Raw genomic sequence first — 14,890 nt, forward strand, 5'->3', positions numbered from 1 at the left:
CAGTTGTCATGTGACCTCTGTGAGTCAGAAGATCAAATGAGAGAACCGCTTCTGTCGTGACAAATCTCCTTCTTTGTCTCTGTCTCTCTCTTTCCTTCTCTCTTTCTGTACTTCTCTTAACATTCTCTTTGCTGACCATCTCTGAACGTCTTCAAATCAAAAATATCATTATTGGGTGTGCTCAAGCCTTCGGCGAGAGCACAACCTTTGTTCTCTCACATATATATTATTATTATTATTATTTTTATTTTTATTTCTTTTTGCCCCCCTAAAACTCAGTAAATACTTGGCCTACATAGACAACGTAGGTGTCAAAAGTTTCGTCTTGGTAGCGATTGAGTTGCTTCTATTGGAATTTACGTTCCGTTGCATGGTTTAAGCGTAAGTTAAGTTTTTGTGGCGAAAAGTGAAGCTAACGGTGGCTAATTTGCTAGCCACAGTCACTGACGTTACTAACGTCACTGCGTCACTAACGTCACGAAAACACGCGTGACTACCTTTGCCAGAACATTCGTTTCACATCTGTTAACTTGGGGGATAGCTAGGCTAACTATAGCTTTACTGCAAGGCAGCTGCAGAAACGCCACAAGAAAAGAGGCCAGGGTGATAACTATTTACTCATTTTACTTTGTGATATGACACACAATTGTGATGTGTAATGTACAATATAAGATGATATTATTAAGGAAGTACATCTACTTTCGGAAACAGTAGTCTACTATTTCACTGAAGTATTAGCATCATTACATTAGCCTGTGTTTCCCGGGCAACACATACTACAGTGGTCTATGATTGTAGCGTTATCTGTTTTCAATCGTTAAAATAAACATTCCTCACATATACATTTTCGTTGTAGGATTTATTCTGACATTAGAAAACGATTTGTTGGTGAAATTACCATTACCTGTGGTTTCAAACCAGTGTAGCTCACTGCAACGCTGTAGCTTACGCGAGACACACTACAAAAACATCTAGCTACAGTACACAGCTGTTTAGGAAGTCAAACGGCGACAGAAAATGTTCGGCACTCCCCTTACTTAAATCAAAAGTCTATCTAACTACTAACCTGAACTTCATTGCCACAGCCTAAACGTTGTCAATCTGTTCATGAAAATAATTAATTTCAGCCTAAACCGTACAACGGAACGTTAAATCCAATTCAACCAACGCAATCGCTACCAAGACGAACACAGCAGTAGCCTAGTACTGTACCGTAGTAGTAAATTACCGGGGCAGCTTCTCAACACAGGGTTATATCGCATTTTGCGTTGTTACTGACAATGATCGCTACCAGTGAGCTTTTTATGAATGAGCAATTTTCCACTAAATAAATGTCAAGCTTATTTACGTTTTGGGGGGCATATTTTCAGTTAGCAGATGGTACCGTTTGAATTGCGATTCCATCTTCTACTGCCGGGTAACGTCGTAGAATAATCTTCAAAGGGGTTGTTTATTCATGAATGAATGCAATATGAGTAGGCTAAATGCCTGAAAATATCATGAGAAGAGAAAAACTTAAAATGACGTTTAAATCATAGAGATTAGGTCAATTTTTACACCGGTCTGCAATATTGTCACGAAAACACGCGTGACTACCTTTGGCAGAACATTCGTTTGGCATCTGTTAACTTGGGGGATAGCTAGGCTAACTATAGCTTTACTGCAAGGCAGCTGCAGAAACGCCACAAGCAAAGAGGCCAGGGTGATAAATATTTACTCATTTTACTTTGTGATATGACACACAATTGTGATGTGTAATGTACAATATAAGCTGATATTATTAAGGAAGTACATCTACTTTCGGAAACAGTAGTCTACTATTTCACTGACATATTAGCATCATGACATTAGCCTGTGTTGCCCGGGCAACACATACTACAGTGGTCTATGATGTATCTGTTTTCAATCGTTAAAACAAACATTCCTCACATATACATTTTCGTTGTAGGATTTATTCTGACATTAGTAAACGATTTGTTGCTGAAATTACCATTACCTGTGGTTTCAAACCAGTGTAGCTCACTGCAACGCTGTAGCCTACTGTACCCGAGACACTAGTGTGAGTAGCTAACAACAACTCCTCAGCTGTTTAAGTCAAACGGCAACAGAACATGTTCGGCACTCCCCTTACTCAAAAGTCTTTCAGTAGGGAAACTATCTGACTACTAACCTGAACTTCATTGCCACAGCCTAAACTTTGTCAATCTGTTCATGAAAATAATTAATTTCAGCCTAAACCGTACAACTGAACGTTTAATCGAATTCAACCAACGCAATCGCTATCAAGACTAACACAGCAGTAGTCTAGTACTGTACTGTAGTAGTAGAATTTACCGGGGCAGCTTCTCCACACAGGGCTATATCGCATTTTGAGTTGTTACTGACAATGATCGCTACCAGTGAGCTTTTTATGAATGAGCTATTTTCCACTAAATAAATGTCAAGATTATTTACGTTTTTGGGGGCATATTTTCAGTTAGCAGATGGTACTGTTTGAATCGCGATTCTATCTTCTGCCGGTAAAGTCGTAGAATAATCTTCAAAGGGGGTTCTTTGTTAATGAATGAATGCAATATGAGTAGGCTAAATGCCTGAAAATATCACGAGAAGGGACAACTTAAAAGGACGTTTAAGTCATAGAGATTAGGTCCATTTGTACACCGGTCTGCCAAATGTATTCGTTTTGATTCAGCCTGTCAGCTGCCTCTTGCAGGGGAAATGAGAAGACATCATATTTCATTCTACACTTCACTCGTATTTTGAGTTGTAAATGAGCAGCAAAAAAAAGATGCTTTTAAATCTATGTAATCTTTATAAATAATAAGTAGGCCCGATGCATTTTTATATAAAATATACAGACCCCTGTGCAACCGACGCAAGCAAGCACACCCTACAATTTCCCCAGAAATTGTACCCTCTCTAGTTGTAAATGGATTAGGAAAAGAAGCTCGACTTTGTAACATGTCAAGCACATGCCATTACTCAGGCTCAGCTGCAGTGCATGAGCACCCCCCCCCCCAGCCCTGCCAGCTGCTGCCACTCTTCCTCCCCCTTTCTCTCCCCCCTTCCTGGATTACCCTGACGCTGTATTTACATGGTGTAAATCCACGCTGGGGCTTCTGATACAGGCCATCTGTAATCTGAAGGTTCCATTCTGAGCGCTGGTCCGTAATTTGGTCGTGCTCAGCGCAGGGACAGTATCAAACTCCCTGACATCTGTTCACCCGGCTCGCATCGATGCCAGAACAGCAAGGGATGATGGGTCCTCAGCGCCTGTCCCATTCACACACACACACACCCACTGATGCTAACGCTGAACCACACACAAATGCACATACACACAGATGATCACACACTGACACACATGTATACGTGTGTGTGTGCGTGTATATATATATATATATGTGTGTGTGTGTGTGTGTGTATGTGTATGTGTGAATTCCTACATTCCACTCAAAGCAACACCACACCAGGGAGTGCAAAGCTGGAAGAATTAGAAAGTCTGACTACACAGCATCCCACGCTGGGACAAGAGGCGGTCTCTCACTCTCTCTTCCTCCCTCCGACCCTCTCTTTGTGTCTCCCTCCCTCCCTCTCTGTTTCTCTCTCTCTTCCCCTCCCTCCCTCCCTCCCTCCCTCCCTCCCTCCCTCCCTCCCTCCCTCCCTCCCTCCCTCCCTCCCTCCCTCCCTCCCTCCCTCCCTCCCTCCCTCCCTCCCTCCCTCCCTCCCTCCCTCCCTCCATCCCTGTTTCTCTCTCTCTTTCTCTTCCTCTCTCTTTCTCTCTCCCTCCTCGAATGTCTCTATGTCTTTCTTTCTCTCTCCACTCTCTCAGCAGTTATTGACAACACACAGGAAGGGAGTACAAAAACACACTGAAACGAGACATTTGCATCCTCCATCCAAACATTCCTGGGGAATGGAGGGTTGTTTCCTGATTAAGTATGAGGTGGCTGTACCATTTCCTGCTCATTGCAAAAAGCTGCCATCTGGAGGGTGAGGGTGGTGGGCAGGTACATGGCGGGGGAGGGTGGGTGCAGTTTCTGACCCCCCCCCCCCCCCCCCCCCCCACACACACACACACACACACACACACACACCTCCTCCAGGTTCTCACCCCCCCTCCCACAGAACGACAGATAAGCAGAAGGGAGCCACTCGTCATCGACGTGGCGACCGATGCGTGTCACGGGGAGAGAGAGACACAGAATCCATCAAAAGGGACTCAAGATGAATGATTTAGGCTCCTCCATTCGTAATCCAAACACTCAGCATCGGATGCAGTCTCTGACTTGAAGTATCTGACTCACATGCTTTTAGTGCTGAAGACTACATCCTTGTCTTTACGTTTGAATCAATTCGCTATCAAGTCCATGGGTATGATTATTTTCCACCTCAGGGCAAACTCAGTTGTAACTAAGGAACAGGCCTAGAGGAGAAGACCCCAAGGTTCCATTGAAGAGAGGAGAGGATGGGATGGAAAGAAGGGTGAAGAGTGGAGAGAACAGAAGATATATGTGACAGAACTGTGTGTTCCTGTCTAAGTGCTATTTCATTATTTCTCTCCCTCTGTGGTCTAAAATCAGGCTTCTCTTGGGCATGTTGTGAACACATAAAGATGGAGCACCATCTTGTGGCCAAGCAAATTCATTTTGAACTCAGTTACACAGGCACAGCCAAAGTATGAGACAGCAGATTGAAATTGTGCTTGACCCTATCTGAAAATACACCTGCAGACAGATAGCATGGTGCCCATGGTAACAGGGCAGAGGCCAGAAGAGTTATCCATACGACAGCTGTGATACTGAGGAATGAACACCTCAGAGAGACTAATGACTGCCTGATTGTAATGACGAGCACACATCCCGTTCCCCTTTCAGATAACTTTGTTGTGAGGAAATGCCACTGTACTCAGCTGCAAGGGAGATGAGAATGACCATGTATCTACTTCTCTTTTATTCCTCACTTTCTAACATCCCCTCTCAATCTCTCCCTTTCTCATTTTCTGTTCAATTCTTCGATGGGCTTTCAAGGCACAGAGGAAGACTTTCACATTGCCGAAATGTCCGTGTAAGAATAAAACAGTATGAGTACAATAACAGCGACATTATGATGATAAGCATAATATGTATTCATATGTAAAGTACAGCAATTATCCGAGTCTCTCAGAACTGTCCCCTGCAATTAATTTATATTTCAGTGTCAGTCTAACTCAAATATTTTACGAATTTTGTAAAAGAAAATACTTAAATATTTTTTGTTTGTTTTTGTTTGTTTTTGTTATTACCACCTACCCCTACACACACACACACGTGTGTACAAACACAGACACGAAGAGAAACTTTGGGGGAATTTACCATCACTTTCTCACCACAGTATCTGCAACATCCTAAATTTGTATTGTACTATACATTCTCAGTCTTTGTTCAAACATGGTTTGAACAAATGAAAATGCCGAAAGGATTTGAAAGTCTTTTACATATAAACTACTATGTATGATAAGTAACTATTCAATAAATAATTTTTCTGAACAACAAATGTATTGCATCTTTATGACGCAGGCTTGTCGATAAGGGAAGTTGAAAGTTCCTGTCAATTTATTTTCTATCTTAAGCTTCCTCCACTATACAACAGGTAGACCTGGTCAACACTGGGCATTTAGGGAGAGTTTGTCTCAACTGATGGTTCATGGGAGCTCAGGCACACAACATGTACCTGCTGCTGGGGTGTCTACTGCTCTCCTGGCTTAGCACTGAAGGTAAACTGCACAGACTCATAATTTGTTTAAATGTACTTTTTTTACCGTCTGTGAGATTCAAATTAACTACAGAATACAAATGTTATCAAATTGTATTCTACAAACAGTGGATTAGAGTTTAAAGTTAAGTCGGTTTTAAAATGTGAATTGTGATTAATCTGAAACAGACTTGATCACACTTGCTCAGTTGGCCTATTAGTGTTTAAAACAAAGGTTATCCCTCCAACTGAGCAAGTTTGGGAAGATGATAAGCTGAGACACTAGGGTTTTCCCCATCTCTCATATGGTATACTACATACATGAACAAGAAACAGTCGATTCAGATACACATTAAATTCATGTATATATTTGCTATCTACAATGAATATATGGAATGTGTATGCAATAATGTTTTTTCAGGATATTTGGAGAGATAGTGTGTTGACTAGATTATTTGCCAGATTGTTTTGACTGACACCTTGTGATTTCCTTTCATGTTTTAGTCTCTGCCGAGTCTTCACTGGACACTAACTACACGGTCGTGGCTCATGCTGTCTTGGTGGGTGAACCGTTCACAATGTCCTGCCCCCTACAAGGCTTTAACCAAACCTGGAGACGCGTAAACCAGAAAAAAACACTTGTTCAAGGCAACCCCTTCACTCTGCACAGCGCTACCCTTAACGACACAGGGCAGTACCAGTGTGCTTACGAGAACAAATCCTTGCGGTTGGTAGGACAGCCTGTAACGTTGACTGTCGTAGGTAAGCGATCGTTTTCTCTTGGATTCTTCCTTGATTCTTCTACTGTCCTGCATGGTTGTCTGGGTTGGACTATTTGCAGTATGATGATAACATAATACCAGAAAATGTAGGTGTGTGATAACTGTTTGCGGTACAACTCATCTATGAACTTGCCCCCTCCCTCCCATCTACCCTCTCCTTTACCCTCCTCCAACGCAACTTACCCTACCTACTCACCCCCCCCCCCCCCATCACATACACACACACCTTCGCCCATCTACTCCCTTCCCACCCCCTTTTTCGCCAGAGTTACTCCCTCCTGTGTGGGTGACTGCAGACCCAGTTACGCCAACCATATTGGAAGGTCATGAAGTCAGCCTCAAGTGTAGCCAAAACGACTCCAGTATCAGGCCTCTGTCTTGGGTGTGGAAGCGGAAGGGGGTGCAGGACGTGTGGGAGGAGGTGGGCAGGGGCAGGGGGCTGACTCTCACCAGGTCCAGCCAGACTGGGGCGTACCGCTGCCAGGTCAACAGCAACACTTCTGCCATCTACCAGGAGAAAATCAGCCCGGAATACAGCGTCCTCATCTCCCTGCCAATAACCAGTGGGTTCATCTCAACTTCCTTTCTACCATTCTATATTCCCAACTGTCTCGCTTAAGGACAAACAGTATGCTAATGCATACACTTGCTGGTGTGAATTTGCGGAAGGCCAACTGCTGTACTTCCCCCCTGAAACTTATTTGTTTGAATTTGGTAGTGAGTGTTCCCATTCTTTTCAGTGTGAATGTACAGTAACAATGCCTGTCTACTTGTAAAATGTGTTGTGTGTGACTCTCTCAGTCAGTTACTATGTAGCTGTGGCAGGGCTGACACTGGCTCTGTTGGCATTGCTCCTATTGGCCCTTCTGTTTCTGAGGATGTTGAGACTGAGGACCAACGAGACAGCTACTCTCCAGGATCTGGTCAGAAGCAAAGGTCAGAGAACATTTGACAATGCTTCTGGCTAAATCTGGCAGGACTTCAGTAGGCCTACATTCACACCATAATGTTGATCAAGGAATGTGAGTGGGATTCAAATGTATCTTGTTTTTTTTGTTTTTTTACAGAGACTGCTGTACCTCACCAAAGTAATCACAAAAAAATCACAAATAAATCACCAAAGTAAGTGCAGTGTCATTGATTGGTTTATTGATAAACTGATTAATTTGTAGATTAATTTAATCATTCAGTCTGAGAAATAACTATTCATGAAATATGTACAAATTGTGTAAGTTATGCGGTTAGGAAATAGCACTATAAGACAATATTACCCAAAGCAGCACATGAAATCTGTACTGTCCATGCAAGAGTGTGAAGCCATACATATTCTGTCCACTAGGAGGAGTGCCCAAAAACCTGCTGTCGAGGTGGGGGAGGTCTATATGAACTCTGAAACCATCGGCAAGGCCTACTGTGACCTCAACACTGACCAGACAATTGTAGAGGAGATCTACGACACCCTGGACTGAAGACTGAGGGAGCATGGAATGTAGAAGAGAGAGGAAGAGGGACACAGTGTGAATCGAGGTTATGGAGAGGAAGGAGAGGGGGTGGGGGGGAGGGGGAGGGGGGAGGGAGAGGGGGAGAAGGGAGAGGGGAAGAGGGAGAGGGGGAGCAGGGACAGGGGAGAGGGAGGAGGGACAGGGAGGAGGGAGAGGGGAGAGGGGGGAGGGAGAGGGGAGAGGGAGGAGGGAGGAGGGAGAGGAGTGAATTGGAGGAGTCATATGAAATTTATGTATACAAAAACGTTGTTGCTAGTGGCCAAAACTTTTTTTTTTCACAGATGTGCGATGCAAATGATAAATTTGTCATAATCTACAGAAACATACACATATGACATCAACACATATTATCTCAATATTATCAACTTTTTTATGAACTTGCACATTTTTTTATGAAATTGTCATTGCCGACAGCTATAGCTTGTGGTTTATGCGTGTGCCTCTCTCTTTAAAGTAACAAATACAACTGTAGCTTCTGCATTATTATAGCACAGGACCACACTCAGATGGGTTTCTTTCACAACTGATCTTTTGGGGTATATTGTACTGTATTTGAGATATGGTGTTGCTGCACTTATATATCACATATATATTTGAAACATGCTTTCTACTCTTTAATCTGATTATCTGCTGCTCTTCCTAAATTCACTTTTTGTATGTGGCTTTGAATAAAAGTGTCTGCTACATGAAGCAATGTAATGTATAATGTCCAGGAGGTGTCACTCGGGTGTCTGAGCCCCCTGGCTAATTTGTACTGCGGGCCCCAAAATCTAAATCATGCAGGAAAGTACGGGGTTCTGCTGGGCCCCCATCTGACCAGGGCTCTTAGAATCATCCTAATCCCATCCTAATCATACCCCCTAACCCCCCCTCCCCCCCCCCCCCCATTACGGCGCCCCTGATCATGCCTATCAAATGCACAGTGCAGCAAAACCTCCTCAACACCGAGGCTAGGACACCCTGGGTGGACGACACCCTGGGTGTATAACCACAGTTATGTCGTATGAGTATATGTGGTAGGTGAGTCAGCTGGCTGAGTGGTTAGGGAGTCGGGCTAGTAATCTGAAGGTTACCGGTTCAATTCCCGGCTGTGCCAAATGATGTTGTGTCCTTGGGCAAGGCACTTCACCCTGCTTGCCTCAGGGGGAATGTCCCTGTACTTACTGTAAGTCTGGATAAGCGCGTCTGCTAAATGTATATACAGCACAGGGAGTAGAGTGATTACAAAATCAGTTCAGGCTAGGGACTGTTGCTAAACGAAAGTACTTCCTCATGTTCCTAGCTTTCACAGGTTTGCAATGTCCTTTTCTGACATCCGACCTCAGCGATGCACTCCACTGCACTATTTACAGTAACCAATAGATTAGAATAATATTGGGACAAGGAAACACTGCTTTGGAATGTCATCTCACCAGTGTGTCCACCCAAAAAATACACTTCCAAGAAGTGACTTATAGATAAAGCAACTTTATTTCAGCTCTCGTCAGCCATGTTGGCTGTGTAACCCTGGAGTTGCAGGTGTTCACCATGCCTCTGGCTCTGGTTCTTGTTGTCCATGGACATCTGGGTAGTGCCTGTTTGGGAGCAAGCATCCCCTTTCCTCATCTTCCTCAGGTGGGCTTTGATGTAAGAACGGAATTTATTGGTGGCAAAGCAGTAGACTACAGGGTCTAGAATGCAGTTCAGGCCCATGAGGAGAAGGGTGACCTGGTGGAGGTCGTTGAGGTACTGCTTGGTGTTGTCCCCCCACCCCTGGCTGCCCCATCCCTCCCTGATCTCCAGCACTGCCAGCACCCAGGGCAGCTGGACCACATGGTGGGGAAGGAAGCACAGCACAAACACCCCCAAAACCGCACACAGCATCTGCAGCGCCTGCCGCTTCACCCCGCGGGGGCGACGGGACGCCCTCATGGACGCTCCAGGATCACCCCTAGACCTGCAGGACGAGACAGCAGGCTGGCTGGGGGACTGTGCCAGGAGGGCGTGGGCGATCAGAACGTTACAGATCACCACCAGCAGGAAGACAAGGAAGAAGAGAGCGATGATCAGGATGTGGGTTGTAGCAATAACCCTTTTGTCGTCATCTTCCTCATGGGTGTAGCCCTCAAAACAGCGAGACACGTTGTCCTTGTCTACCTGCAGGCCTGGGGACACCAGGTACTGGATCGACATGGCCAGGGTCACCCCCCACAAGAGCGTCGATACGATGATGCCACGGCACCGGTGTTCAGTGGAAGCGGCGGCCAGCGGCCGGCTGATGGCCCAATAGCGGTTGACGCTGATGGCGGCGAGGAAGAGGATGGAGCAGTAAGTGTTGATGAAGAACAGCAAGCCCGCCACTCGGCACATGAAGTCAGAGTAGATCCAGTCACCATGACGACTGTAGTAACCAATCCAGAAGGGCAGAGCACAGACAAAGAGAAGGTCGGCCATGGTCAGGTTGATCATGTAGATGCGGATCTCGCTCATGGTCTTGGACTGGCGTAGCCTCCGCAGTATGAACAGCGCATAACAATTGGCTAGCAGGCCAAGGATGAACACTATGCCATAAAACACAGGAAACAGCATGTAGCGGAACTCAGAGTCCAGGAAGGTTCTGTTTCCTTGGGTGACAGAGGAGTTGTAGAATGTTGTGGTGATGTCCAGGCTTGTGTTTGTCTCCATCCTGCCCGTAGTCTGCACTGATGGCTCTGTGGGGAGCTCCTGAGAGTCGACACTCTGAGAGAGGGCAATACAATATTAAATATGTTAATGTACACTCATATTAGAAGTGTGTGTATGTGTATTTGTATGTGTGTGTATGTGTGTTGCACTTGTTGGTTAGTTGTAACTGAGTTAAGTACTTGTACTCGCTGTAGATTCTATTATTGTTGCTTGGTTTCCTACAGGTACACTCTTGCATTTTTTAGGTTCATGTTGTTAATTTGTAACTTTGTTTAACTACTTGGTCTTATGTTTCTTCCCATTGGCACTTGGTTGCTTATCACAGTGTATGCTCATGTTTTGGCTTCCTGCAATGTTTTTTGTGGCTATCTCGTTGTTTATGATCATTGACCTATGCACTTTTTGTAAAGCTCTCTCTTGGAAGTCGCTTTGGATAAAAACGTCCTTCCTCTATTGTGCAAAAATAAAAAGCTACTGGCCACCACCTAGCCAATTTCACCACAAGTCACTATTTAGCCATTGGTAAATGTCTGATATTATTTATATAAAGCAAATCCAGTCAAGTGTGATAAAGATAGGGGTAAGTCAACATAGACAGATGTGTGGCTAGTCACCTTAAATAACCGGACAGCCGTTTTCTCTCATGAGTGGACAGATTCTAACCACATATTTTCCCCTTACACAATGAACAGATCACAAATATAAAAAGACAATATAAAATGATGGGATGGTATGATAACAAATAGGCAGAGACAAGTTAACATGTTCAAAATGTAGGCAGCCTACTTACCATTATAGTCCTCTAGTACTCTCAAGAGCTATCAGTTGAAAAATAAATTTAAAATCTCAAATTGTATCTCAATTTCTACTGCAAACAGGCTGTAGGTTAGGCTTGAAAAACTACAATTATGCCCTGGCTACACAAAAGCGAAATAACTATTTGTAAACGTCAATCTCCTGAGGCACGGTAAGTGAGTTGATCGAGCACTTCTTCACACTGAATCATCTTCCTCCTAGTTGCGCCAGGAAGGGGTGTGAAACATTTAACTGGAAAGCCCTGGTTGACACAATCATTGTCAGTGCTTCAGTTGGTTGCTGGAATTTCACAAGTCCCTTCATGACTCACGAGGAAATCAGATCTACATTTAGATCTAGTCCTGTTTCTGCAAAACTGTTTCTGTCTTCCGGTATTTACATCAGGGTCTTCAAGTTTTATCAAAAGCTTGGAGTGAGATCACGAACGCACGGTGGCCGAGACTGTTTAAAACAGGGGAAAAGATACGGGCTGCTGGCAGGAATCTTCACTCCGTGTGCCTGCGCCTCGTCCATTAATGTATACAACGTTAGCAGGACAACTTGGTTGGCGTTGTTGCCTTCTCAGCGTGAGAAATAGCCTACAAGGTGTGGCGTGTGAGCGTATGAACTGGTTGAAATGCGTGTGTCTCACGGTCAATGGGGGTCAGATGGCTGAGCGGTTAGGGAATCGGGCTATTAATCAGAAGGTTGCGTTGGGGGGAATGTCCCTGTACTTAGTGTAAGTCGCTCTGGATAAGAGTGTCTGTTAAATGACTAACTGTCAATGCTTGAGGCTTGAGAACACAACTGTATTCAAAACAGGTCTCAACACGGCAGAAACCTTACCTCTGTATGTCCTAGGATAGGCCTAGCGGGACAAGTTAACCCTTATGTGAGAAACACAAGGTGGGCTTTAAAGCCCTGTGTGTTTCTTGACTATCTCCATGGCTCCTGAGTAACTTTCGGTGGTAACTTTCTATACCTTTGCAACGATCCTCCACAGCTAGGCCTACTTCCATAAAACTTGCTTTTGAATAGCCTTAGATCAGATTGAACAGTAAAAAGACACAGGCCTTGAGAGACTTGTCACAAGGATCAAGACACGTGTAGGATGCAGGGGTGTCTAGAATATTGAACCTGTTACCATGGAACTATTAATTGCTGTGATTGTGTGCTCTCCCATGTTTTGACCACAGTGGTGCGCCAGAGACTAACAAATAAACTATACAGATCACAACTTGATTTTTGATTTCTCCTATTTTCCCGATCGGGTTTAAGGACCATTGTCTAGCAACAACTGAATATGTGTAGTCATTTTGATTGAGGGAATATGTAATAATGAATGAATAATCGCGACTGGATCCAGCCAGAAGACTCTGGGCATGCTGTATGAACCATGCACTATGTCTGTCTGTGAGTGAAATGTATCCTCTCTTTATACCCTATTACAACAATATCAGATCTAGCCCTTCTTTCTCTCTGTTTTAACACAACCCAAACCTGCATGGATGTGTCCCCGTGGTTCATCATAGTCCCATTAAGTTCTACTAGTTTACTATCCGAGACAACATTTAACAATGTCAGCCAACATCAGCACATAGCCTGGTCCCCTTCAGCACAACCTCCATGCACTGGTGCCGCAGTCTAATTCCTGGATTAAGGTTAACGATGAACTCTAACCATACTGCTGTTATTAGGGTTGGCAAAGAACACGTGAAAAGAGGTTTTGTGGTGAGCCAGTCAGGCATTTTGGGGCCACAGGAGGGTATAAAATAAAAAGAGAGGGGGTTTACTGCATCTTCAGAGGGAACTTTGGGGTGTGGAGCTATTTGTAAATTCCACAATGTTTTTGAAGCACTTAAACTGGTGCCCAAGCTATGACATGGTGAAAGCTTGTGGGTGGTATTTTACGCTATAGATAGAATAGGACACACACATATAAGATTAACTACACTATATCATTCATTGTTAACTACAGAGGTTGAGCGTTGAATCCATCCTTGTGAACATACTGGTAGAGGGGTGGTAGTGTAGTAGAGATTGAAACAGTGTCTAAACCAGAATACAACTACTAATATTAATACTACTACTGTTAATACAAATAATTGTAATATACGGTAAATACAAATGCGTTAAAATGACATCCACTATGATTGAGAAGTAAGTAATACTCAATCATAGAACAGAACAAGACCAAAGCTCTTACATTTCTCACAATTTCCACCAGAGAGCAGAGTTTAGCTGCTCTTCGTAAAGGCTGACAAACAAGTCGTTTTCATAGTGGCACATATGTGTATATAAGGAGATTGCCAAGGTACTTCGTGCGAACATCAGATAACACTACACATTTTATATTATATTTGATTTAATAACTGAGCTGTATAAAGATATACAGCTTAAATATGTGTATACATATAATGTATTATACGAACATCTTATAAGCCTCTGGGCATAGTGAAACTATGTGTTCTGCATATCTCAGCCTCTTCAGTTGTATGTTTTATATCCATCATCACTGAAGCGTGCAGGCAGATCAGTTGTGATGTTCAGCACATTGCACAGGTCAATGGAGGAATTTCACATGTCTTATTTCTCATTGGTCGAGGAAGACACGCCAGGCCCAGGTGTGAGCAGGGGAATGCTGGCTGGTTCCCAACAGGTTTTATGAGGGGTGCAGGGGATGGGAGAGAAAGACAAAGAGAGAGAGCCATTATCCAGTGCTGCTTTCTGCAAAGGAGTTGGAGGGATATTCTGCTCCTCACACCTTCGACACTCTCTCGCACCTTACCTCTGTTTCATCTCCCTCTCCCTTTAGCACTCCCTCTCTCTTTCCCACCTCTTCTCTCACTCCCTTCCTCCTTCGCTTCTTTCCGTCTCTCGTTAACACGAAAAGTCAAAGCCAGATTTGGTTTTATCTCTGCAGGCCTCTGGGGCACTTAAGCAGAAGGAGGAAGAAGAAGGGAGGAGGAAGATAAATGAGGAGTGCTTTGCCTGTGCCTGGCAGAGGGGCAGGAGGAGAAGGCCTTTTGGCAGACGGAAGGATGTAGTCTCTCAGACAGATTTACTGCCCGTCCGCCAGTGGAGGTTTCTGTGGAATGCAGTGCTACAGTGAGCCAGGGGGGCATGTGTGGGTGAGCTGGGGGTGTTGGGGGGGGGGGGGGGGGGGAATACGCAGGACTAGTCGCTTTGTTTCCAGGTGCACTTTCTGTTAGGGTTTAAGGCCCTCCCTGGCCTCAGTCCGTGGTGGTGTGCTGTACTGCATTTTACAGCACAAGTGCCTGAGCTTCTTAATGCTGGCACACATGAGTTTGACCACATTCTGGTCCGGGATGATGTCAAACTGTGTGTGAGTGGAAAATGATTTAATTTCTTTAATCCGGTATGATTCCATACAGAGAGAAAAATGAGGCCTCA

General features: G+C 44.3%; 2 protein-coding genes across 4 annotated transcripts; one reads left to right on the forward strand and one right to left on the reverse strand.

The window, feature by feature from the left end:
• The first annotated feature begins 5,664 nt into the window (after nucleotides 1-5,664).
• On the forward strand, nucleotides 5,665-8,130 carry LOC136949257 (uncharacterized). Of its 2 annotated transcripts, XM_067243500.1 has the most exons (6): nucleotides 5,665-5,755; nucleotides 6,238-6,495; nucleotides 6,782-7,078; nucleotides 7,317-7,451; nucleotides 7,583-7,637; nucleotides 7,855-8,130. In XM_067243500.1, the coding sequence occupies exons 1-6, from the start codon at nucleotides 5,686-5,688 to the stop codon at nucleotides 7,982-7,984; spliced, it is 945 nt and encodes a 314-aa protein (XP_067099601.1). In that variant the 5' UTR covers nucleotides 5,665-5,685; the 3' UTR covers nucleotides 7,985-8,130. The 2 variants fall into 2 exon arrangements, with proteins under 2 accessions (XP_067099601.1, XP_067099602.1); XM_067243501.1 differs by lacking the exon at nucleotides 7,317-7,451.
• Nucleotides 7,706-11,633, reverse strand: ptafr (platelet-activating factor receptor). 2 transcript variants are annotated; one of them, XR_010877416.1, is made up of 3 exons: nucleotides 11,472-11,633; nucleotides 9,430-10,735; nucleotides 7,706-7,987 (listed from the first exon to the last, which is right to left on the reverse strand). XR_010877416.1 is itself a non-coding variant. In XM_067243498.1 (2 exons), the coding sequence occupies exons 1-2, from the start codon at nucleotides 11,472-11,474 to the stop codon at nucleotides 9,491-9,493; spliced, it is 1,248 nt and encodes a 415-aa protein (XP_067099599.1). In that variant the 5' UTR covers nucleotides 11,475-11,633; the 3' UTR covers nucleotides 9,017-9,490. The 2 variants fall into 2 exon arrangements, 1 of the variants encoding a protein (XP_067099599.1); XM_067243498.1 differs by lacking the exon at nucleotides 7,706-7,987 and having other exon boundaries at nucleotides 9,017-10,735.
• Nucleotides 11,634-14,890: the final 3,257 nt, after the last annotated feature.

The sequence above is a fragment of the Osmerus mordax genome, chromosome 9, assembly GCF_038355195.1.
Source record: "Osmerus mordax isolate fOsmMor3 chromosome 9, fOsmMor3.pri, whole genome shotgun sequence".
NCBI classification, from domain to species: domain Eukaryota; kingdom Metazoa; phylum Chordata; class Actinopteri; order Osmeriformes; family Osmeridae; genus Osmerus; species Osmerus mordax.

Bases quoted from the DNA above. Each gene is read 5' to 3' on its own strand.
- LOC136949257 (XM_067243500.1), top strand. From the start codon at position 5,686: ATGGGAGCTCAGGCACACAACATGTACCTGCTGCTGGGGTGTCTACTG. The intron at 5,756-6,237 runs GTAAACTGCACA...TTCATGTTTTAG, and splicing joins CTCCTGGCTTAGCACTGAAG to TCTCTGCCGAGTCTTCACTG. The intron at 7,452-7,582 runs GTCAGAGAACAT...GTTTTTTTACAG, and splicing joins GGATCTGGTCAGAAGCAAAG to AGACTGCTGTACCTCACCAA.